Source organism: Schistocerca cancellata, chromosome 9 (assembly GCF_023864275.1).
Source record: "Schistocerca cancellata isolate TAMUIC-IGC-003103 chromosome 9, iqSchCanc2.1, whole genome shotgun sequence".
Classification (NCBI taxonomy): Eukaryota; Metazoa; Arthropoda; class Insecta; order Orthoptera; family Acrididae; genus Schistocerca; species Schistocerca cancellata.
This window is the reverse complement of record NC_064634.1, coordinates 286,430,093-286,455,831: the sequence shown is the minus strand read 5'-3', so window position 1 is coordinate 286,455,831 and position 25,739 is coordinate 286,430,093. Positions and strand designations below refer to the sequence as shown.

Below are 25,739 nucleotides of genomic sequence, written 5' to 3'. Positions count from 1 at the left end.
CATGTCACACCGTTGGGCTACATGCAGCAACAGGTGGGGCACCAGCATCCCAGTCCTCGGTGGATCATTGGTTCGACCCACTCTTTGGCTCACTACCACAGGCAGTCATTTCAGCTTCCGAAACATGCCGGAGACTTCCAAGGTGAGGGCTGCAGATTCGGACGCCAGATTGCGGGCGGTCGTTGCCACCGCATTCTCAGCGGTGCCAGCGATTGAGAAGCAGCAGTGGGGCCGGCCTACAGCTCTCGGCGGAGCAGTGATGAGTCAACAGGGATGGTGGCCACTGGGTTGGCTGCTGGTGCAGCCATCCTGACATTATCATAACTCTGCAGCTGGTGTACAAGGCCGGCATGACACAATGCTGAGTTGCACAGTCCTCTGGGGTGCATCCTCATCATTGCGGCTCCCTGTGACGCTTACCAAGGTGAACAGAGCACTGTAGTGGAAACAAATAAATCATTTGGAAAGTTCTCACTGCGTTTCTATACATCACATTTGGCGTCTGATACCACAACATGTGGTGTCAGAGTAGCGGGCGTTGTCTGTCCAGTATGACGTTCGAGCCCACCGCTTGCAGTACAGTCACAAGATGTGGTGAGTGCTGACAAAATTGTTCTTTTTGAGTGTTGGAGATTTTCTATCTTTTTTGTTTTTTTGAGTATGGTTCCTGGCAATCCACATTGTAGATGTTTTGCGTGGGCATAGTATTTTTTGTTGTCAGAGTAAGTGTTAGAGTATTCGGGGCAGTAAGATTTATTTTTTTTCGTGGCATTTAATTACTTTTGTATTGGTTTATGACGATACTGAGTATCACGAGACGGAGCTGTAGGAAGTCAGATAATTCTTGTACTTAATCCTTTTGTTTCGGGACTAACTGGGAACGAAAGCAACACAATGGCAGAGTCAAGGACGCAAGGTGTGTCGGAACCAGAAGCGGTGCGGATTTTGATGGAAAAAGTAGTACAATTGACAGCAGACAATACGCAGTTGAGAAATGAATTAGCATCTAGAAGTGACTGGGGAACCGCATCTGATCAGTCGTTGCCTAGGGTGCAGGAGATTGACCCAGCTGCCGCGAGTCTGATTATTCCGTTTTCTGGCTTTCGTTTGTGGAGGACTTGGAGACTTCAGCACTGATGAATTGTTGGTCTGATGAGTAGTTGTTACATATAGCCAAGATTAGATTAACGGATGAGGCAAAAACACATGTAAGGTGTTCTGAGGCCTTAAGAAAGGTAGGACAGTTTAAGCAGTTAAAGGAAGGGTTTTTACTAAGGTACAAGAAACAGAATAGCGCTCGGTACTTTAGGGAGAAGTTAAGTACAATGACAAAGAGACAGGGGGAGATGGTGGAGAAATTTGCAGACAGGATAAGGGGAAATTAATGAGTATACTTATGAGTTGGGTCAGAGCAATGAAGCAAATAGTGTTCTGTTCCAGGAGGCTGAGCAAAGTGCCCTTGATGTATTTTTGAGAAGGTTGCCAGCGCATATGTCATGGAAAGTGTGTGAAGGGAATCCGAAAAATTTGTATTCGACCATTCAGCTGGCAGTTCAGTGTGAGGAAATAGACTTGGCAACAGGGGTACACAAGAGGCAAACAGTATTTGCAGTGGGTATAAAATATTAAAAGTGTGGTCGTACGGGACATGTGCAGAGGCAATGCACCCAGTCACCGAGGAACAGAGGAAGGGGCGGAAATCAGCAGTGTGGAGGATGGAGAAGTGGAGATAAAAGAGGTGGACAAGTGTTAAATGGCAGAGGGGGCCCAAGACCCACCTAAGGGAGCTCCTGTTTAATTTCAATGCTACGAATACATATGCAGAGGTGGAATGTTCAGTGGTACGATCCATAGGAACTAAAAAGTTTAAAATTTTGTTGAACACAGGGGCGCAAGTGTCAGTGGCTACTAAGAATATAATGGGACGAAGGAAGTTAGACACACCACGTTATAGGTTGCATGGAGTGGGGGAGAAGGAGGTCACGACTTTGGGTTTGGTGACAGTTGACTTTCACATAGGGAAAGTCCGATTTAATGTATGCATGGAGGTGGTACCATGGGTAAGCGATGGTTACGACATGATCCTAGGAGTAGATTTCTTGCATCGACATCATGCCAAAATTGACCTTGGACAATGAACTGTGGAACTTGGTGGAATGTTATTTCTGCTAGGGGAACCTGTTGTCAATGCAGCGCTGTTGTGAGGGACGTTCAGTGTAACGAACAAACCAATTGAACTGCGTACATTAACATTAAGGATTAACTCGCATGAGTTTGTGTCTAGTGGCACCGGGGTAAGTGTGGAGTCAAATTTACCTGTGCGTACAGTATGTGTTATTGAACCATTGGAGGATAATGAAGATTTGGGTGTATTGGGTTGTTTTGTGAAATGTAGTGTTGTACGCGTACAGGAGGGGAATGACGGGCGAGTACATCCCGTTAACATTGATAATTTTAGCACTGTAGATGCGAATTTGAGGAAAGGAGTTTTAGTAGCAAATTCTGATGTGCCAGATGACAAAAACTGGTGTTCGAGGGGTACACGAAGTGATCAACCATTAACTGCCAATAGAACTGCATTGTATGACAAAATTAAGCATTTGGAGGGAGGAGAAATAGAGAATATGGAAGAATTATTGTGGGAATTTAAGGATTTGTTTTTTCCACAAGGGCCATTACCAGCAACTCCATTAGTTCAACATAGGATACCAACGGGGAATGAAGCACCTTTTTACCGGAAACCATACAGAATACCAAAGTATTTGCAGCCGATTGTGGAGGATTTCATTGATCAGCAGCTTGCGTACAGTATTATAGAGCATAGTAATAGTTGCTGGGGAGCGGGCATTATAGTTGTGCCTAAAAAATCTACAGATGGAACTAAGAAATACAGGTTCTGTTGTGACTACCGATACCTCAATAATAAGACAGTAATGGACGCATACCCCATTCCAAACATATCGGAGAGTTTGTATCACTTAGGACAGTGCCAGTACTTTTCTATGATGGATTTGACAAGTGGTTATCATCAGTTAGAGGTGGCTCCAGAGGATAGTCCAAAAACTGCTTTCTCTCCACCTGGAGGCCATTACCAATACATTAGAATGCCATTCAGTTTGAAAAATGCTTCGGTAAAGTTCCAGAGGTTGCTAGACAGTGTCTTGAAACCACAGCAGTGTTTGGTCTATTTGGATGACATTATAGAGTTTTCAAGTAGTATGGAGCAACATAGACAGCGGTTAAGGGAAGTCTTTTTGAGGTTAAGAGCAGCTCGTTTGATGTTGAGCCTGGAGAAGTGTCATTTTGCATTAGAAGAAGTAAAATATTTGGGCCATATTATCAGTAAGGATGAAGTGCGAACAGATCCGAGGTTGGTACAGGCTGTAAGGGATTTTCGGGAACCGAAAACAGTTAAGGAAGTGCAGTCATTCATCGGAATTTGCAATTTCTATCGAAAGTTCCTGAAGAGTTTTGCAGATTTAGCACAGCCATTGACGCTATTGTTATGGAAAGGTGTGAAATTTGAGTGGACAGAAGAGTGTCAGAAAGTGTTTGACAAACTGAAAGAAATGTTAACATCAAATCTGGTTCTTGTGTTCCCAGATTTTGAAAAGGAGTTTATACTAGCATGTGATACATCGAATCGAGCATTAGGGTGTGTTCTTAGTCAAGAAATTGATGAGAAAGAACATCCTGTAGCCTACATGTCTAGGCAGTTGAATGCAGCAGAGGAGAATTACTGAACAACAGAGATGGAGATGCTTAGCATAATCTATGAAATCACATATTTTAAATGTTATTTATATGGGAGAAGATTTTGGGTAGTGACAGATCATGCTGCGTTGAAGTGGTTGTTGGGGTTGAAGGATCCATCCACAAGACTCACTTGATGGGCTGTGAGGCTTAGTGAATTCGATTACGAGGTGGTGCGCAAGCCTGGGAAGTAGCACACTAATGCGGATGCACTAAGTAGGAAGATGGCAAAAGTAGAAGTCATAGTTTATGACCTAGCAGTATGGCAAAAATTACAGTACATGGACAATGATTGTAAATTGTATCAGACACATCCACAGTTTAATATCTACGATGATCTTCTGTGCAGGGAAACAAAGTTAGGGCCAAGGGTAGTAGTGCCAGTGAAGTTGAGGGATGGGGTTTTAAAGGAAGCACATGATTACATGTTATCCGGTCACGGAGGGTGTAGAGCGACGAATAGGAGAGTGGCAGAGAAGTATTGGTGGAGAGGTAGGAAAGTAGATGTGGATCAGTATGTCAAGAATTGTATACCATGTGCCCAGAGAGCAGATTTGAATTAGAAACAGAAACAGATACAGCTACAACGATTACCGGAAGTGACATGTCCATTTTATTTTCTGGGGATTGATGTCTTAGGACCTTCTAGGTGAACACCATTGGGGAACAGATTCTTTCTGACAGTAATAGACCATTTTTCAAGGTATGTGGAGATGGTGGCTATGCCAAATCAACAGGCAGCAGTGGTCGCGTAAGCATTAGTAAACAAATGGATTTTGAATTTTGGTGTACCGGAGATAATAATTACTGACCAAGGGACCAACTTCATGTTGGATTTAATAAAGGAACCGTGTAAATTGTTGAACATAAAGAAGCTGAGGACGAGTGTGTTGCATCCACAGGTGAACGGAAGGACAGAACAGGTACACAGAACAATCGGGAAGATGCTGAGTTTTTATGTGGATTCCCATCACCATCAGCGGGACGAGAATTTGAAGCATATTGTATGTGCATACAATGCAAAAGTCCATACAAATGCCGGTTTGTCTCCGTATGAGGTAGTGTATGGGCGAAAAATGCTGTCACCGTTTGATTTAGTGAAGCTACAGAAAGGAAGGACCAGTGAATCTGTACGCCAATTCGCTAGAACAAGACGGGATGTCTGGAAATGGGTACAAAAGGTGAATATGAAGGATTTGGAAAGGTAGGAAGATGCAGTAAAGTGGAAAGGAAGTTTACCACAGTATAAAGTGGGGCAATGGGTAATGCTGTCCAGCCCCTACATGCAAAAAAGGAAAACAAAGAAGTTCTCACGAGGTATCAAGGGCCATACCAAGTTGTTGAAACCATATACCCCATTGATGTTAAGCTTCAGCTGCCAACTAGAACAATGATAGTACACATTGGGCAGTTACGGCCATTTAACGGTTGCCTGGATGTGATTCCAGGCATGTCACAGGAAGGAAAGAGGAAGAAAGAGAGAGTGAAGAGAGGTGCTAAGTGCAGAGAAAACCAGTAAGATAGAGTACAGCATGAAGTACCATAGAGTAATTAGGCATTGTATTTTATATGTGTTTTCGAGTATTGTGAGCCTGCTAGGGGCAGCAGTCTTTTTAAAGAGGGAGGAAGGGTGATGGTGAGCCCTGTCTTCAGGACACTGAAAAGGTAAGTATAGCATCTGATGTACGTGGAGTGTTGTTGGAGGAAAATCTGTGAAGCTACAAATATGGGACACATGTATGGTGCAGTTATTTTTAGCCAAGGGAAAAGGAATAGATGTCCAAGGGACATCATGGAGCCAAAATTGAGCTTGCAACGGGTCGGGATGCATTGGATCTTCTCCACATATGAAAATTTGGTAGTAGTAGCAAGTTGTTTTGAGCAAGGAGTGTTTACAGAAGCAAAACCTGTAGAGCTCCAAGGAAGCAGAGTTTTAATCAATGGAACTAAGTGTAACATAATAGGACCAACCTTCCACCTGCCAGCATTAATTTCAGGAGTCACACAATTGAATGTTACGCAGCCACAGTTGTACTGGCCAGAAACCACTTTAGCATTTTTGCCAAGGCAGAATCTGACCTTGTTAAATCAAACTCTGGAGCCAGGTCTGTTGAGGTCCGTAAACCAGTTCATTTTAGAGCAAGAGGGGCGCACATCAGCCAAACAGCTTGTTCAGCATGTCACTTAGTATAGGGAAAGGCAACGACAAATAGTGATAATTTTGAGCACCTCTGTGCCAAGTGTCATCGCAGCCTTAACTTTGTTATGTGTTGTTTTCCTTCTGATCAAGCAGAGAGCCAATTCCCAGAGGGATCCGGGGGTAGTCCAAGTCCCAGTAGATTGGATATGGAGGGTGAAGGTAAGGGGTTCAATGAGCATTCAGCGGAGTGGTCATCCATTAAGAATTTTTTTTATTGTTTTTTCCCTCGTGTCGTGCCTAGGAACACTAGACCACATCTAAGTTTTCTAATAGTAAGTAAGTATGTCATAAGTGCCAATCCAAACAAGTTGAAGATTTAGTTAAAGGATGACCCAGTGACCGGGTCTTTCCGAAGAGGGGAATAATGTAGCGGCACCACTGCTTATGATAGAGAAAGTTAGTTCTGTGCGATATTCGGAGCACGAGTTGCAGCCAAGTGTGGGACAGATTGCCGTAAGTTATGCATACCAGCAGTTGCAAAGGCAAATAGAGGCCACAGGGGAGTAGAACTGCCAGAGAGGGCGCACACAGCAGTTTCCATGCCGCAAGTCACAGGCAGAAGAGGGCCACTGGCCAACCTAAGTGTTATGTGTACGTGACATGAAGCAATGCATTAGTGAAACAAAGGCATGCAGCTGAGTATAAATAGGTGTTGTTTTCTAACGAGAGTCATTCAAGTGTGGCAGCTCTCCTGGATGTCAAGGCATGTCACACCGTCAAGCTACACGCAGTAACAGATGGGGCGTCAGCATCCCAGTCCACCGCGGGTCATTGGTTCGACCCTCTGATGCCTACGCAGGGTCTGCAGCCAGCCAGTGGCGGGCCACTCATCAGCTCACTACCGCGGGCAGTTGTCTCGGCTCCCGACACATGCCAGAGACTTCCGAAGCGAGGGCTGCCGATTTGGATGCCGGATCACAGGGGGTCATTGCCGCCACATTCTCAGCTACGCCAGTGAGGAAGAAGCAGCATCGAGGTCAGCCTATGGCTCCCGGTGGAGCAGTGTGGAGTCAATGGGGATGTTGGCCACTAAGTTGGCTACTGGCGCAGCCATTCTGACATAATCGGAACTCTGCAGCTGGTGTACAAGGCCGGCACGACACAGTGTCACATTGCACAGGTCGCTGGGGTGATTCCTCAGCATTGTGGGTCCTTGTGATGCAGACCGAGGTGAACAGAGCACTGTAGTGGAAACAAATAAATCATTTGGAAAGTTCTTGCCAAGTTTCAATATGCTACATTTGGCGTCTGATAATACAACACACTGTAGTGGACAGCAGAAGAAAATTGCACCTACAGTAGAGCTGCTAAGTTTGTTAGCTATTTCATTATTCAGTGTATATTGATTGTAACATCTCACTAATATGTGGAACATTTCACCTGTTTACAGAAAGTTAGACTTTTCCCAGTGAAAGTATAGGTAGGCCTGCCTGCACACTGACCATTTACATGAGAGACTTTAATTTACACAGTTCTTAACTGAAGTTGGGTGAAAAATGTAATGTAATATATTTTGTGAAATGATTTGTCTAAAAGTAAGCATTATGTGCCTTTGAATGATGCTCAAAACATGTATGGCAAGTGATGTGCATCAAACATTGCTCTAATCTATTTCATGTGGCTTTGAATGTGAGTCAAAATCATGTGCAGCAAATGAGGCACATCAAATGCAGAATGGAAAAGAAGAGCAGTAGAAAGACTGGGTGCGAAGGTCAAATGAGGGATGTGTAGTGCTGGAATAGGAACAGGGAAGGGGCCAGATGGGTGAGGACAATGACTAACAAAGTTTGAGGCCAGGAGGGTTATGGGAACATAGAACATACTGCAGGGAAAGTTCCCACCTGCGCAATTCAGAAAAGCTGGTGTTGGAAGAATCGATATGGCACAGGCTGTGAAGCACAGTCAGTGAAATAAAGGATGTCATGTTGTGGGCAGCGTGCTCAGAAACAGTGTGGTCCACTTGTTTCTTGGCCACATTTTGTCAGTGGCCATTCATGTAGACAGACATCTTATTGGTTGTCATGCATACATAGAATGCAGCACAGTGGTTGGAGCTCAGCTTGTAGATCATATGACTTATTTCACAGGGTGCCCAGCCTTTAATGGGATAGGTGATGTTTGTGACTGGAAGTGGAGGTCAACATCTAGGAAGGTGGCTTGTTGGGTTGAGTAGGACCAGGTGAAGCAAATGGGGAAGAAGCTGTTGAGGTTCTGGAGGAAAGTGGATATGGTGTCCCCACCCTCGATCCAGATCACAAAGATGTCATCAGTGAATCTGAACCAGGTGAGGTGTTTCTGATCCTGGGTGTTTAGGAACAATTCCCCTAGATGGCCCATGAATAGGTTGGCATAGGACTGTGCCATGCAGGTGCCCATTGCCATATCCTGGATTTGTTTCAGGTAATGCCTTCAAAGGAGAAGTAATTGTGGGTGAGGATATAGTTGGTCATGTTGACTAGGAAGCAAGTTGTTGGTTTGGAATCCATTGGGCATTGGGAAAGTTAGTATTCAATTTTGGTAAGGCCATGGGCATTAGGGATGTTAGTGTAAAGGGAGGTGGCATCAACAGTGACGAGCAGGGCACCATATGGTCAAGGGACAGGAACTGTAGAGTCAGTGGAGGAAAATGTTTGGTGTATTTTATATAGGAGTGTAGGTTCCGGGTGATAAGTTGAACATGTTGGTCTAGGGGAACACAGATTCTCCCAGTGGGGACACAGTAACCAGCTACAATGGGGCATCCTGGGTGGTTGGGTTTATGGATTTTAGGAAGCATGTAGAAGGTAGGAGTTGGGGGAATGGTAGGTGTGAATAGAGAGATGGACTCTGGGGGAGAGGTTCTGGAATGAGCCTAATAATTTGAGGAGTGACTGGGGATTCTGCTGGATTTTTGGAATGGGGATATGGTGGCAAGGTTTGCAGGTGGTTGTATCTGACAGCCGACAGAAGCCTTCTGCCAGGTCATCCTTGTGTTTCAAAACAACAGTGGTGCAGCCTTTGTCTGCAGTTAGGATTATAAGGTCAGGACCAGCTTTTAGATGGTGGACTACGGTTCTTTTTGTGGATGTAAGGTTAGTTTGCATGTTGAGGAATTTGGGGAATTCCTCCTCCTGGTCGCCATGATCGATTATATTCTCTCACACAATTACTTCTCCTTCGAAGGCATTACCTACAAACAAATCTGGGGTATGTCTATGGGCACCCATATGGCACCATCCTATGCCAACCTATTCATGGGCCATCTTGAGGAATCTTCCTAAACACCCAGAATTCTAAACCCCTCACCTGGTTCAGATTCATTGATCACATCTTTGTGGTGTGGAACAAGGGTGAGAACACCCTAAACACTTTCCTCCGGACACTCAACAGTTTCTCCCCTTTTGCTTCACGTGGTCCTACTCAACACAACAAGTCACCTTCCTAGATGTTGACCTCCACTTCAAAGATGGCTGCATCAGTACCTCTGTCTGTATCAAACCTACTAACCACCCTAACCACCAGCAATACCTCCACATCAACAGCTGCCATCCGTTCCATTCCAAGACGTCCCTTCCAAACAGCCTAGGCACCTGTGGTCATCACATCTGCAGTGACAAGCAGTCCCTCTCGAAGTCTCACTGAAGTCTTCACAGACAATAATTATCCTCCCAACCTAGTCCAAAAACAAATCTCCCATGACTTTTCTATCCAGTCTCCCACCACCTCCCAAAGTCTCACCATCTGGCTACAGAGGAGCATTCCCCTCATAACTCAGTACCACCCAGGACTGGAGCAACTGAATTACATTCTCTGCCAGGGTTTCAGTTACCTCTCATTGTGCTCTGAAAAGAGAAATGTCCTGCCACTATATTGCACCCCTCCCACAGTGATGTTCCACCGGCCACCGAACCAACACAGTATACTCATCCATCTCTACACAACCCCTGCTGCTAACCCCTTACCTCATGGCTCATATCCCTGTAATAGACCTAGATGCAAGACTCATCCCATACATCCTCCCACCACCACCACCTACTCCAGTCCAGTCACAAACATCACCTATCCAATCAAAGGCTGGGCTACTTGTGAAACCAGTCATGTGATCTACAAGCTGAGCTGAAACCACTGTGCTGCATTTTATGTGAGCATGACAACCAAAAAGCTGTCTGTCCGTATGAATGGCCACCAACAAACTGTGGCCAAGAAACAACACTGTCCAACATGACAGCCTTCTCTTCAATGATGGTTCACAGCCTGTGCCATATGGATCCTTCCCACCAACGCCAGCTTGTCTGAATTGCACAGGTGGGAACTTTCCCTGCAATAAATCCTACATTCCCATAACCCTCCTGGCCTCAACCTCAGTGAGTTATTGTCCTCATCCATTCAGCCTCTTCCCTGTTCCCAATCCTGCACTACACAGCCCTCATTCCACCTTCACACCCTGTTGTTTTACATCTCTCCTTTTCTGATACAACTCCCCCCCCCCCCCCTCCCCGCCCCCTGTCCACCTCTCCCCAGCCCTTCGTTTAACCTTGAGACTGCACATAGCTACCCTACCCTCTCTCCACCTTGTTCCTGTGTGCTCCCCAGCAGCAGTTCACTGTCCCTCACCCCTACCCACTATTCCTCCACCTCCCCCCCCACCAGCCTCCTCCTTAACCCCCCGCCCCCCCCTTCGCAGTCACCACTCCCATGATGCACTGATGCTGCTGCTTGCAGTGTGGCTTCAGTTGCCAGAGACTGCAGTCATGTGTGTGCGTGTGTGTGTGTGTGTGTGTGTGTGTTTGTATTTTTGAGGAAGGCCTTACTGGCTGAAAGCTTATTTGTGATTGTCTTTTTGTTGTGTTTATCTGCGACTCAGCTATATGGTGAGTGGACATTTTCCTTTTCATAACATTATTGTGTTTTATTTTTGTTATTTTTAAAACATGTACTCATTGTAAAACTTGACATGTCTCCTGTACATCAAATCAGATGATTTGAAAATTGTATGTAATGAGATGACTAAATCACATTTCATATAGATATGTCACAAATTAACCTTAATGTACACTGTTGAGCAATAGTTGCTGTTTGCTCAAGGATAGAACTTCCCCAAATTATTACAAGATATGACATTAATAAATGAAATTATTGGAAGTATGCTAATTTTGTGACATTTGTAGTACTAAAAGCAGAGTTCACTAAAGAGTTACAGTTGCTGTACCTAGTTACACTAGAAGGTAAGCAAAACATGATTTCCAGGTCAAGGAAGTGACTAGTAGTGGTACAAGGTACCCTCCACCATGCACTGTACTGTGGCTAGCAGAGTATTTATGTAGACGTACATGTAGAAGTTGTTATAGTGTCCATCGCTAAAACTTCACACTTCGCCATTACAGTCATGTACCAATGTTATTTTTGCTTTATACAGCACATAGCAAATCAAGAAACAGTTTTTTTTTCAAAATTGTGGCATTTCTGAATTGTAATTTATTAATTTGTTGCTTTTAATGATATTTAACTGTTAATGTAACCTTCAGGAAGCTAAAGAGTTTTGGTATTTTATACCTCAATGTGCTGCACATTCTCAAAAACACATGGTGTACATAAAGTCTGGGAACACTTTCACTTATTTATTGCACAAGAACCAAAGATATCATACATACATCATTTGAAGAGAAACCCTGAAAGTGTAGTTTGGTAATTTTCCGATAGTCAGTGCAACTCGCAAACATGGCTGGTTCAGGTGCGGAGCGAGCTTTCTGTGTGTTGGAGTTTGACAAAAACAGGTGTGCTACAGCTGTTCAACAGATGTTTAGAACCAAGTATGTTAAAAAGCCACCAACATTGAAGGCCATTTCCCACTGGCACAACAAATTCATTACAACAGGTTGCTTGTGCCCAGCAAAGAGAAGTGGTTGTCTCAGTGTGAGTGAAGTGAATGTGGAGTGCCAAGAGCTCTGTCACTGGATATTCCTACTCGGACATGTTGTAGCAATGGCTGATGCCTCAAATGCAGTCGGACTCTCCATTCATCTTTCAGCAGGATGGGGCTCCACCCCATTTTCATTGTGAAGTTTGTGGGTACCTGAACACGGGGCTGCCACATTGATGGATAGGTTGTGCTACAGAAGGGGGCAGCTGTTTCGTGAAATGGCCTCCCTGATCACCAGGTCTCACTCTGTGTGACTTTTTCCTGTGGGGACACAGTAAAGATCTGGTATATGTACTGCCTCTACCACCAGCTCCAGGACAGAATACGGGAAGCGACTGCCACAGTCGACAATGCCATGCTGGGATGGGTATGGCAAGAATTCGATTACTGTATTGACGTCTGTCGTGCCACTCATGGTTTGCATATCAAATATTTGTAAAAGAACTTTCAGAGTTTCTCTTCAAAATGCAATTTGTATGACATGTGTACAATGTTTAGTTCTTGTGCAATAAATAATTGAAAGTGTTCCTGGACTTTATGTACACCCTGTATTATCATTACAAATTGCCCTTTACAATGAACACAGCTTATGTTCCATCTTTGTGCACAATTAACGTACTGGTATGAGTGACAGTTAGATAACATCCTCTGTTTCCATTATTTTCTCTTGATGGTCTACTTGATAATGCATCTCCCCTTTATCAATGGTTGCAATGATTGTCTTGCGATAATAAAGTGCAAATGAATGTCACTTTTAAAAGATATTTTAAGTAACATCTTATACAATGCTTTTATTCACACAGTATTATTAAAATACTTTCTTTAAGTACTGTCAAATTCATATCACTGAGAAATGTGGAACCGGATTTAAATTCAGGAGGAACAGAATTCAATTCCCAACCCGGTAATCAAAATTTAGGTTTTTTGTGGTGTCTGGGACAGTACCTTTGAATAGGATGTGTTCACTTTTCTTCCCTACGTTGTTCTGTCATGGCATGTGCTCTTTCTCTGATGATGATTTGTCAACAGGGAATTTAGCCTTAGCTTTCTGTTAAATAGAAATACAAATTAAGTAATCAAATCACAGTAAGTTCAATTACGAAAGAAAAGATATGCTTCTGTACTGACTGTATATTACATTTATTATTGTCACTCTGTTTTTCAGGCTGTGGCAGTGGAAATTCATCCAATGTATCTTATGATGCCAGCATGTCTATGTTGTTCTTATGCTTATGTACTGCCTGTGGGTACACCACCAAATGCTTTTGTGATGGGTGAATGCAACATGAAGACATCCGATATGGTAAGATTTGTAATTCAACAAGTAGAATTGTAAAAATACTGTAAGCTACTGTACACTATCATAAGTAACTGGAGCCCTCTGTAGTTTTCCCAGTAGCTTTGGTCAGTTAATATTGTACCCACATTACCTGAATGTTAAGTGTGTTGAATACCTGTCAGGCTTTACCACACATTGATCACTTTGTTCACATATGTGATCAGTGTCTTGACAGATTGGCTGGACACCAGAAGTGTTGAACTGTCTAGAAACTCTGTGAGGATATTAATATCAACACTGAAACTGTCAGTGTTTAATTCAGGTTTTATTCAAAAATGGATGATTTGTAATGTGAAACAGAGGGTTGTTGTAGTAAAGAAAAAAAGGACAGGAAAATCTAGCCTTTGATTGTGATGAAGAACTTTCTATTGACCATCAAATAATAACAATAATTGTATAGATTTCATATGTTTGTGCATGCGAACTGTACTTGCATCAAAAGTAATAGCTTTGGTTACATAAAAGTGCAGAAGTTACTAGATCAATTAATTTTTATTACATATACTAGGTCTGTTCAAAAAATTCTGGTACTTCATCCACAAAATTTTTCTGTGCTTACCTTTTACTTATTGTGTATGGTTTTCTTTGAAATACTGTTCACAATTGATGCACTGCTCCCAAAACTGTTTCTGCTTTCGGAAGCAGTCTTGTTATACTTCTTGCTGGATTGTGCAAAGCACCATCTGCGAATTTTCTTTTATCTTGCCTGTCATTGCAAATATTCATTCTTCCAACTGGGTTTCCAGCTCTGGGAATTAAAAAAAAAGTCTACAGGGGCCAGGAATAGAGAATACAGAGGATGAGGCAGCCCAGTGATTTTGTTTTTTGGTGCAATAGTTATGCTCCAACAGGTATGAATTTGCTGGTGCATTATCATGATGCAAGAGCCATGAACTGTCTCACCATGTTTAAAGCCTTTTCTTTCTCACATTTTCTGGCAGGTGTCGCAACATGTCCTGATAGTACCATCGATTAACACTTTGTCCCTGTGGCACAAGTTCATGATGAACTAATCCTTCAGTCTCAAAGAAAAATATCAGTATGCCTTTGACATTTGACCTGGCCTAATGAGCTTGCTTTGGTCTTGAAGAACCTTCCACGACCCATTGTGAAGATGGAACCTTGGTCTCAGCATCATAACCATAGACCCATGTTTAATCACCAGTCTCTTAAGGAACATCTCGTTCTCATTTGTGCGATCCAAAAGCTCTTCACAGGTTGCAAGGCGAAAGTCCTTCTGGTCTTGACTCATGAGCTGTGGGAAGAACTTGGCAGTAACATGATGCATTTCAAGATCATGTGACAGGATTTCATGTAAGGCATATATGCCCTGGGACAATCGGGAAATCCAGGGAAAACCCAGGAATATTTTCATCTGGGGGAAAACTGGGAAAAACTCGGGAACCTTTTAGAATTTCAAGAATGTTTCATTGTTTTAGGTCTGAGTCAAATTCTTGTAATTTTGACTGGTAAGAACTGATACTCTAACAAAGAATGTTACTGTAGCTCTCTGCTGCAGAATAAACTGCAGCAACAAAACACAAATGAGAGACAAACACTAGTATAAAACTTAAGCTGCAAAGAAAATGTGCCATTTGAAGGGAAAAAAAAAACAACGAAGGCAAAATGTGCCAAAGGCTTTAGGATGAAGATTGTGAGATTGTGCAATACTTTCATAACAACAAGCTGCTTTCAACGAGCATGGCATCAGAACTGTTTGAATTAGGTTTGTTTGAGCAGATGCCAGTGGGCTCATGTACATGTGGAGAAGTAGCCAGAAAATTTTTCTGGTACACTCAAGGTGCCAGATTTACACATGCGCAGACCAGTCATAATTGTGGGGAGAAGTAGTCTCCACATGACCAGTGTTATTGCTTCGTTTACAGCTCTCACATCAGATGAAAACAAAATGGATTTCTGTGGCTGGGAGCTATCAAATGAATAAAAATACTTTCACATAATTATGAAAGACTGAAATACATTGTTAGTTTCTGTTTTATGATTTGATTTTATTTTTACATTATTGGCAATCAAGCATTCACCACTTTTCAGAACAACAAATTAATTTTTTTCGATTTGCTAATCTTTTCTGCAAAGGCAGGCAATTTATTTGGAAGGAAGTGTTTCATTTCACACTATTAGCTAGTTTCAACTGTTCACTTAATTTGAAGTGCACATTTTCATCTTCTCGCATGTGTGGTATTATGCCATAATTAAGAACAGAACATGAGATAATACTCCAAGAAAACTGACATCCCAGAAAACACACTAAAAAGTTTTAACAGAATTTGACATATCTACCTTCTGTGAAACACAATCTTTTTCAGTTACTATAATAGATGTGTTTCAACACTTGTCTGGTTCCTTCTCTAGGCCTGACATTATTTCTTAATTTCTGTTGTTTATATCTTAAATTTACAGAATGCCATCCTTCAGTAAATTTATAGACTGGCAGCACACAGTGTTTCATCATTGTAAATACCCATGAGGCTTTATATTTACTCCTAGAGTAGAATATAATCTGACAATTATACACTTCATTTTATAGGTCCAACCTGATCACACAAATTATTACAATTTCACTATTGCCAGTTTTGGCTACTGCTATCTTCAGATCTGTTACAAACAAAAACATAGTGTAACCAACTAAGTTCAATTTGCTGAACTAAATCTATAAATGCCTGTTGTCGTTGTTGTGGTCTTCAGTCCTGAGACTGGTTTGATGCAGCTCTCCATGCTACTCTATCCTGTGCAAGCCTCTTCATCTCCCAGTACCTACTGCAGCCTACATCCTTCTGAAATGCCTGGTGCTACATAAAAAAAAATAGTATTTACATGATTAATAGCTTTGTATGCCAGCTATACATACTGTAAAATATTCTGATGTCAGTATGTATATCAAATTATCCATATAGGTACGTAGTAAGTACTGGGTACATGAAAAGCCAGTATTGAAAATGTAATGGTTAAAATGCAGTAGGCGTAGTCATTAATTAAAATTGCATCACATGGCAAAATGAGCATCTGACAATATAACATCTACTGACATACAATACGTGGAATTAGATCCACAATGGAAGATTTCATTTCATAGATGTAATTTTATTCTTAAAATTTTTATACTGGCTTTTACACAATTGCATTTTTTACTTTCCCAGTCTAGGAACTTCACATTATTACTATTTGCTCTTTTTATGTGGATTTTAAGTAACATAGCTGTTTCTTATGTAAAATAAAAACTTTTTATTTAGCACCAGGCCATTTATAGATTTAGCATCAGCAAACTGAACTTAGTTGGTTACATGCTGTTATTGTTTGTATCAGATCTGAAAATGGTAGTACCCAAAACCAGTAATAATGAAGTGTAAAAAATTGCGCGATCAAGAGGGACATGTAAAATAAAGTGCCACAATATGACCAAGGACTCATTTTCAGACTTTATGTCTTCAGCCAATGACAGTTACTGGTGTACAGAAACAACTGTTTCATTTTATTTTTTCAAGAAAGTTGTATTTCTTCTTACTAGCTGTCTGCACTGCTCTGTAGATGTAAACTTGACAGGAAATGCTAAATAACAGTATTGCAGAGTATAAATCACAAAAAACCTATGTTAAAATCACCACACTGCAAAATATTAGGGTGCATTGAGTTGTAGAGTCTAGTTTTGAAACGAAAATTGTGAAGGACTGCTTTCTGATTTTGTATTCCTTATCTGCCATAAGTAAAAGCCCTAAGTACAATAACTCTCTATGCGACCTCTGAACAACATACTACACTGCTGCACATGGTCATGTGATGCCACACTAAACACAAGATTCCAAACAGAAATGTGACAAAAGCTGTATGAGCAGAGCAAACACCATGCACGGGCTTACTACATCATCATTGCTGCACATGCAGCTAACATCTGTCATCTGGTGCTCCCTAATAACTGTTCAAACATACCTATTTCTAACAGGTCATGGGAAAATATTATGAATGGTGTTTTGAGAAGCATTATTTTTGAAGCAAATTTCCTTTTATGCAAGATGAATTATTTTAACTGTCAGAATGTGCAATTAATTTCTTAAATCACAGAGGTTTTGGTCCTCATTCAAAATACTTTGAGGACCAGCCATTCAGAAAACTTTTGGGCCCAGAAGACCAGACATTTGTCATCACTCAAAATTTTGCTGGCACATTTTTGTTTGACATAATTTAAAGAGTAATACATAAAAAAAGGAGCAATATTATATGTGAAAGACTAGTGTTTCTTGTGGCAGTACTATATGTATGTAATTAAACAATGAATTTTCCTATTTGCATGTTCACACTATTTAACAGTGATGTTGCTATTGGCTGACTACATCAAGTGTCCTGTGCACTAAATCTCTGCTATCATTTTCTGGCAAGATAACATGACGTGAGCTATGCTGGGCTGATGAAAGCACATCACAGTCTTGATTTTAGTGCTTTGGAAACTAACGTGCTATGTTTAGTGGAATTTGTAATTATACTTCTGTAATATGAAAATGTGCAGCCCATATGTTGTTGTGCATCAAAGATCTTTCCAAAACACACTATTTTTTTGCTGGGTTTTGTTTATTAAAGTGCTGAGAAGTTCTATGCCACTGCATAAAACTTATACTATTCAAAGGCTTAATAAGTTTTACAGTTCTGAGGGAAAGTATACCGTCACTTAAAATGGAGAGAAACTGTATTTCCACTGGGGAAAATGTGTATTACACCCAGGAAAGTTTGTTTTTCACGTGGAAAAAAGTATTTTTTATCTGGGAAGTCGGAGAATTTTTTTGGCCTTCTCCATGTATACTAACTGTCTTGTCATGTTCCATCTAAAATGTTACATTCTTCTGTGATCTGTTGGACAGTCAGTCTTCGATTGTATGCACAATTTTGTTGGTGTTCCTGACATGAGCGTCATCGGTAAACATTGAAGGGCATCCTGAATGAGGGTCACCTTCAACTTCTTCCCAGCCATTTTCAAACCATGTCAACCATTTGTAACACTGAGTATGGCTTAAGCACTCATCACTGTAGGCCTTCTGCATCATTTGGTGTGTCTCTGTAAAAGTATTCTTGAGTTTTACATAAAATTTAATGCAGACACATTGTTCCTCGAACTCTGCTATCTCAAAATTCGCAACCTGTGCTACACCATGTTCTGCCCAATACAGCACTGAACAATAACTAACAGGCATACAACAATGTAACTTCCACCAGCAGTTACACATTAAACAAGGTGTGTGCAGAGATGCCAACCGCATTTCACTCCAACACACCATTGGCACGAAATTATGAATGTTCCAGAATATTTTGAACAGACCTCATAAATGCAATTTACATTTTGTGAGGATATAAAATACACAATGGACTAACACTGAATGTCGTCTGGTTCTAACTGTGCTAATCGTACCATTTACTAAGTCATTTATGTGGTTTATCAAAACTACCATGCCATAGGTTTGGTAGTGCATAACTCTGTCCAGATGGTTTGTCTACATTATTAATCCTCTGTATGCCAAAAGTTACAGATGTGAATTGTCCAGTTCTGAAAAATGGTCCATGAAAATAGAGATCAGTCATTGTTGCTACTATATATTATTTGCATAGATAGTCAACACTACAGGAAGTTCACTGTCACTTCTGATCAAGAAAAGTTTTTGTTCTTGTGATTGCTGTATTTTAATGATAATTCCTCAAAATGATTTTATTATCTCCAGGGTTTAGCCTAGTAATAAAGCTAAATGTAGTGGAAAGTCATCACCTTCCTGTGCACAATTTAAGAATTTCTGGGCACAGGAAACTACACTGCTTAATCTTAACTGCTTCCAATGTCATAATTTGCTGTGTGAAAGGTGTTACTAATGATACTTCAACAACTCATTTGAGTGTTGAGTGTTTTATTTCTACATGAATAATGTAGGAAAATATCGATTGCTACTTACCATAAAGAAGATAGATTAACTTGGAGACAGGCACATTAAAAAAACGCTTACATAAAGCTTTCTGTCACAGCCTTCTTCAGCAAAAGTCAAACACACACACCATTCATATCCATTAGCAAGTACACCTCATGCACACATGACTACCACCTCCAGCATCTCAGGCTGGAATGCAACTACCATGTAGGATGCAAGCAGCGATTTGGAGGGGGCAGGGAAGGGAAATGGATAGTAGTGTATGGGTGGAGAGAGATAGATGCATTCTGTCTGCAGGAGGGCACAGGGACCAGAATGCCAACAGATACAATATCAGGAAATTGTGGGGCAAGGAGGTGGGGGGGGGGGGGGGGGGGGAAGGAGCAAAAAAGGAGAGGAGCAGTGAAGGATGGGCTGGTGCATTGGCAGAGAGCAGCAAACAAAGAGGGTGAAAAATGAGAATGGGGAGGAGATGATAGGACAGGGGGTGAAAACTGTTGGGTGGAGGGTGTGGGGACAGTATGCTACTGTAGGCTGAGACTGGGATAATTACAGGTGTGGAGAATGTATTATAAGGATAACTCCCATCTGCACAGTTCAGAAAAGCTGGTGGTGGAAGGGAGGATCCAGATGTTTTGATAGTGAAGCAGCCATTGAAATCAAGCATGCTATGTTCAGCTGTATGTTGTGCCACAGATTGACCTAATTTCCTCTTGGCCACAGTTTGGCAGTGGCTGTTCATCCTGGTGGACAGCTGCTTGGTAGTCATACCAATGTAAATGGCTGTACAATGATTGCAGCAGAGCTGGTAAAAGACATGGCTGCTATCACAAGTGGCCCAGCCCCTGATGTGGTAGGATAAACGTGTGACAGGACTGGAATAGAAAGTGCTGGGTGGGTGGATTGGGCAGGTCTAGCACCTGCGTCTTCCACATGGATATGATCCTCATGGCAAGGATTTTGGATCGTAGTGGCATAGGGGTGGACTAGGATGTTGTGGAGGGTGGATGGGTGACGGAACGCTGCTTTAAGTGATATGAAAAGGATTGCAGGTAGGATGTCTCACATTTCAGGGAATAATGATAGATAGTCAAAGCCATACTGAAGGATATGCATCAACAATGTAGGAGCAGATAGATTACTTCTTATCATAAAGAAGACATGTTAAGTTGCTGGCAAGTTAAAGACACTTACATAAGGCTTTCAGCCACGTCCTTCATCTGCAAAAGATAAAAACATGCCCTTCACATACACAAGCAAGTACACATGACCACCAATTCCAGCAGCTTGGGGTGGAATACAACTATCACATGGGATGCATGCAGCAGTCTGGAGGGTACAGTAAAGGGAAAGGGACAGAAATGTGTGGCTGGGAGGAGAGAGATGAAGTCTGGTGGAGTGTGCAGGGACTAGAATGATTACAGGTGCAGCATCAGGAGCTGGTGGGGCATAGAGTTGTGGAAAAAAAGAACAAAAAAGGAGAGGAGCAGGCAAACATGGGTGGGTGCATTGGCAGATGATGGCAAACAAAGAGAGTGGGAGGTGAGAATGGGAAGGAGATGATGGGAAGAGGGTGTGGAAACTGTTGTGTGGAGGGTGTGGGGATAATATGTTACCATAGGAGTGGAGAATGTATCATAAGGATAACTCACATCTGTGCAGTTCAAAAAAGCTGGTAGTGGTGGGGAGGATCCAGTTGACTCAGGCTGTGAAACAGCCATTGAAACCAAGAGCGTTATGTTCAGCTGCATACTGTGTCACAGGCTGATCTGCTCCCTACCAATTCTCCACCAAATCCAGGTCCAAAACATTCCTGTAACACTGTTGTTAACCTTTCCACCAAAACCTTCAGCTCCAAAGAAGTTTCATTCCTAACCAAAGGCCTCACTTTTAGCCCTACACCCAAATTTGACCACTGTGGATTTGCCAAAGACTGACTCTTCTTCTTCCAACCCATGCAACAGAAGCATTTCTTTGCTGCCAATCCCTCCAACCAAAACCACCAAAATCCCAACATTCAACCCTACCTTTTCCAGTTCATACCACCATGCAACCATGATCGTACCCCCCCCCCCCCTCCCCACCTCCTAACCTTCCGCTCGTCACCTTCCAGGAATTCCTTACCTTCAGCTTAGCCTCACCATCCCTCCCAAGGTCCCTTCCTCAGAACACCAACCTTTCAGAAGATGTAAGAATAGCCATACATGACCTCAAAATAAATCCTGACCTAATCATCTCTCGGCACCCACCTTTTATATGCTCCCCAAAACTCACAAACCCAATAATCCTGGACACCATGTTGTGGCTGGCAGTTGTGTCTCTACTGAAAGAACTGGCTCTCATTGACCAATCACCAATACCTCCAACCAATTGCCTGTAATTTAGCCCACCCCCCACATGCTTCACCGATTGTCTACAATCCCCACCCCTTTACCTCCTGGTTACCATTTTCTCACTGTTGATGCCACCACCCTATACACCAACATCCCTCATGTCCATGGTCTTACTGGCATTGAACACTACCTTTCCCAACTCCTTCAGGCTCCACAATCTCATTCCTCATACACCTCACCAACTTTATCCTAATCCACAACTACTTCTCCTTTGAAGAAATATACACAAACAAATCTGCGGCACAGACATGGGCAGCAGCATGGCACGCTCCTATGCCAACCTGTTTATGGGCCCTGTAGAGGAACCTAAGTTTCTTCACAACCTCAACACCTTCTCGTCTATCTGCTTCACATGGTCCTCCTCAACACAATGTACCACCTTCCTCCTCTGTGCTCTATCTGCACATCTGTCCACATTAAATCCACCAACCACCAACAGTACCTGTATTTCGGATCTGTCATACCTTTTACACCAAAAAATCCCTCCCATACAGTATGGCCACCCAGGGCAGCATATGTGCAGTGACAAAGACTCCCTTGTTCAATATGCTGAGGGCCGTCACAGACAGGCACTATCCCCCAGACCGAGTCCACAACAGAAATCTCTTATGTCATTTCCCCTTACATCCCCAACCCTTCTATCATCCCCAAGAACCAGCCACAATGCAGTGCCTTCTTTGCCACCCGGTACCAGCCTAGACTGGAACAAATGAACTAAATTCTTCACCAGAACTTTGATTACCTATCATCAAGCACTGAAATGATGGACATCTACCCAAGATCCTTTCCATCCCTCTTAAAGTGGCGTTCCATCACCCACCCAACATCCACAACATCCTAGTCCATCCCTATGCCATTCCCAATCCCATCCCCTCGGCACAAGGGTCATATCCCTGTGGAAGACACAGGTGCTAGACCCACCCAGTACACCCACCCAATGCTTCCTGGTACTGTCATGTCACAGGTCTATCCTACCCCAGTAGGGACTGGGCCACCTGTGAAGGCAGCCATGTCATTTATCAGCTTTGCTGCAATCATTGCACAGCATTTTATATTGGTATGACTAGCAATGAGCTGTGCCCCAGGATGAACAGCCACTGCCAAACTGTGGCCAAGATCAAAGTAGATCACCCTATGGCACAACATGGAACTGAAGTTAATATGCTTGATTTCAATGGCTGCTTTATTATCCAAGACATATAGATCCTTCCCTCCACCACCAGCTTTTCTGAGCTGTGCAGATGGGAGTTATCTGTACAATACATTCTCCGTACCTGTAATCATCCCAGTCTCAGCCTATGGTAACGTGCCGCCCCACACCTTCCACCCCACAGATTCCACCCTCTCTGTCCTATCATCTCCTTATCAATCTCATCTCCCAATTTCTTTATTTGCAACTCTTTGTCAATGCGCCTGCCCATCTTTCCCTGCTCCTCTCCTTTTTTGCTCCTTTTTTTCACTACCTCCCTATCCCACAACCTCCTGACGCTGCACCTGTTGGCATTCAAGTCCCTGAACACACCACCAGATGGTGTTCGTCTCTCTCTCCCTACCCATACTCTACTATTTATTCACCTTCCCTGCCCCATCCAGATTTCTGATCACATCCTACGTAATAGTTATGTTTCATCTCGAGATACTGGAGGTGGCAGTCATGTATGCATGAGGTGTGCTTGCTTGTGTATATGAATGGTGTGTGTTTCTGATTTGCTGATCAAGGCTGTGACTGAGAGATTTCTGTAAGTGTATTTTAAATGTGCTAGTCTGCAGCTTAACATGTCTTCTTTATAACAAGTAGGAAGCTATCCTTTCCAACCTTGTTGATATTCCTACCTGGAGTTTCCATTCATTTATTTCTACACTATTCTACACACAAAGGAATTATAGATATTGGCTGCAAGTGAGCATTGATTGAAATTAAGGGGGAAAGTGGAAAATTTGTGCTGGATAGGGATTTGAACCCAGGTCTCCTTCTTACTAGGCAGGTGCACTGACCACTAAGTCATCCAAACATTGTGGTCAGTGGAACTCTACAGGTTACCCCAGCACACCCCTGTCAGACCCAAATTCTCGACTTACGCACACACTGCTGATGTAGGGCCCCTTGCCCATTATCCTCTTTACTTGTGACATTTCACTGATTTCTGTAAGAGTTCAAGCTTGGTGTATATCTGCACTGGAGAGATCATTGGCCTTATATGTGTGTGTGTGAGGTCTGTTCTTTTGGACAATACATAATTAAGGTTAGATGACCAACGATCTCTTCAGTGCAGATACCACCAAGCTTGAACTCTGATGGGAATTGGCAAAATGCCATGAGTAATGACGATAATGGGCAAGGGGATACATTTATAGTTTGTGGTTAAGTTGAGAATTTGAATCTGAAAGGAGACATACTAGGGTAGTTCATGCAGTTCCAATGAACACAGTGTCTGGATGGTTTAGCAGTCAGAGCATCTGCCTAGTAAGTCTGAGGCCCAGGTTTGAATCCCTGATGGCTGCTGGATCAAAAATCAGACAAAAAAATTGTTGAAGTGTTACATTGATCATAGATTAAGCTGAATACATTAATTCTCCAAAAGCCAAAAGATTTTTGAAGGAAGAACTTCTGACAAATAAATTTATAGAATGATGTGTTGTATACTAAAGGAATTATGCTCAATTTATGAGGATATGTGATTATTTTGTTACAGATTAAAGCTGGTCTTGGAATGTGTGTTATTAGCATTGTCTTTCTGTTGGTGCTATTTCCAACATATGGAGTAGTTTTATATGGTTTGGATGGATTTCCAAGCTGGGCTGCGAATAGTAATACAACCAGAAGATTCCACCACCAATGAAAAGGGGAAAACATGAAACAGAAGGAAAAAATGTGCTGTTGGATTTATGTTCCAGACATTTTCAGGACACTAAATATATCTAAACACAGATACAATGCCTGAAAAGTGTTACTTTTTGCAAAAATTAATTGTATATTGCAATTAGACTGACTAGTGACTCATTTTAAGTCATTTATTGAATTACTGACAGTTTACATATACAGTCTTTTATGCTGTGTGCAGATTTAGAGTCTAGGTTAAACTTTTAACTAGAATCTGAACACACTTTGATCTCATACTTGTCAGTTTTGTGACACGTACTGAGTTATTGTAAATCTATGAATAGTTATTGTTTAGAGGCTGGCAGTTACGAAGCATATGATATTACAATAACTGTGTTGAAATGAATTTAACTGAAATGCTCTGAACTGTTATTGATGTGTGAAGATCACTGCCTGCTCTTAATAGATCGTAAAGAAAGACAGTTGATGGAGTGAGGAATACAAGGGCACAAGGAATAGATACTCAATAGGAATAGAAACAGTTGTACTTTTTACATCTTGTACCTTATTTTGCCAGTTATCTTTTGTGCCAGGTAAGACCAACTTCTGTAATGAAAAAAATGAAAGATTATGAGCACTGCTGAGTAACATCAGTTTATGGAAGGAAACCAGTATTTGACAGGGTGCTGAAACTCACTGTTGTGCCAAAAATATTGTTTGTGATACAGAACTGCATCTTTGTAAATAAAATGCCTTTTGAAGTTTGATAACGAATTGTGATATCATGTATTATATATTATATAATTCTAGTGAAAATACATAAAAAAACAAATAAAATAAACATGAATTACTTTACAATGCATTATTTTTCTTGTAAGTTCCCATACATCAAAAGACAGGTACAGTACATTGACTTATAAAAGAGCAATTTTAATGTCAGGGCTGCCACTGGAACAATGACTCATGAATGAAAGTGGCTGTAATTTACTGCACCTAATGCAGTGCCAAAAGATAAAATATGTAGCAGTTTTCTGGACTATGCTGATGTAGCAGGTTAAAACTGGTAAAATTAAGATTAGCAATCTTTAGAGAAACATTTTTCAAATAAGCTAGGTCAATGTAGCAGAAGTAGAAATTATCTACTGGTATATAAATTTTGAATTATTAATGGAAAATATCATATAAAGATGTGAAACAAATACTAACAAAGAGATAGAGGGGCTGGCCAGTACTTACCTCAGGTCAGTACAGCCGATAGATACACAAAACAGACAGAAAATTTACGTATCCTATCCCAAAGAAAGCAGGTGTTGACAGATGTGAAAATTACTGAACTATCAGTTTAATAAGTCATGGCTGCAAAATACTAACGTGAATTCTTTACAGACGAATAGAAAAACTAGTAGAAGCCGACCT

The 25,739-nt window shown here is 41.8% G+C and overlaps 1 protein-coding gene across 3 annotated transcripts in view; it reads left to right on the top strand.

Moving 5' to 3' along the window:
* Positions 1-25,127, top strand: part of LOC126100414 (protein I'm not dead yet-like) — a 241,891-nt gene extending 216,764 nt beyond the window's left edge. For all 3 annotated transcript variants that reach the window (XM_049911009.1, XM_049911008.1, XM_049911010.1), the window contains 2 exons: positions 13,018-13,155; positions 24,196-25,127. In XM_049911009.1, coding sequence (XP_049766966.1) covers positions 13,018-13,155; positions 24,196-24,342 — 285 coding nt within the window. In that variant the 3' untranslated portion in view covers positions 24,343-25,127. The remainder of the gene's footprint in view (positions 1-13,017; positions 13,156-24,195) is intronic.
* Positions 25,128-25,739: the final 612 nt, after the last annotated feature.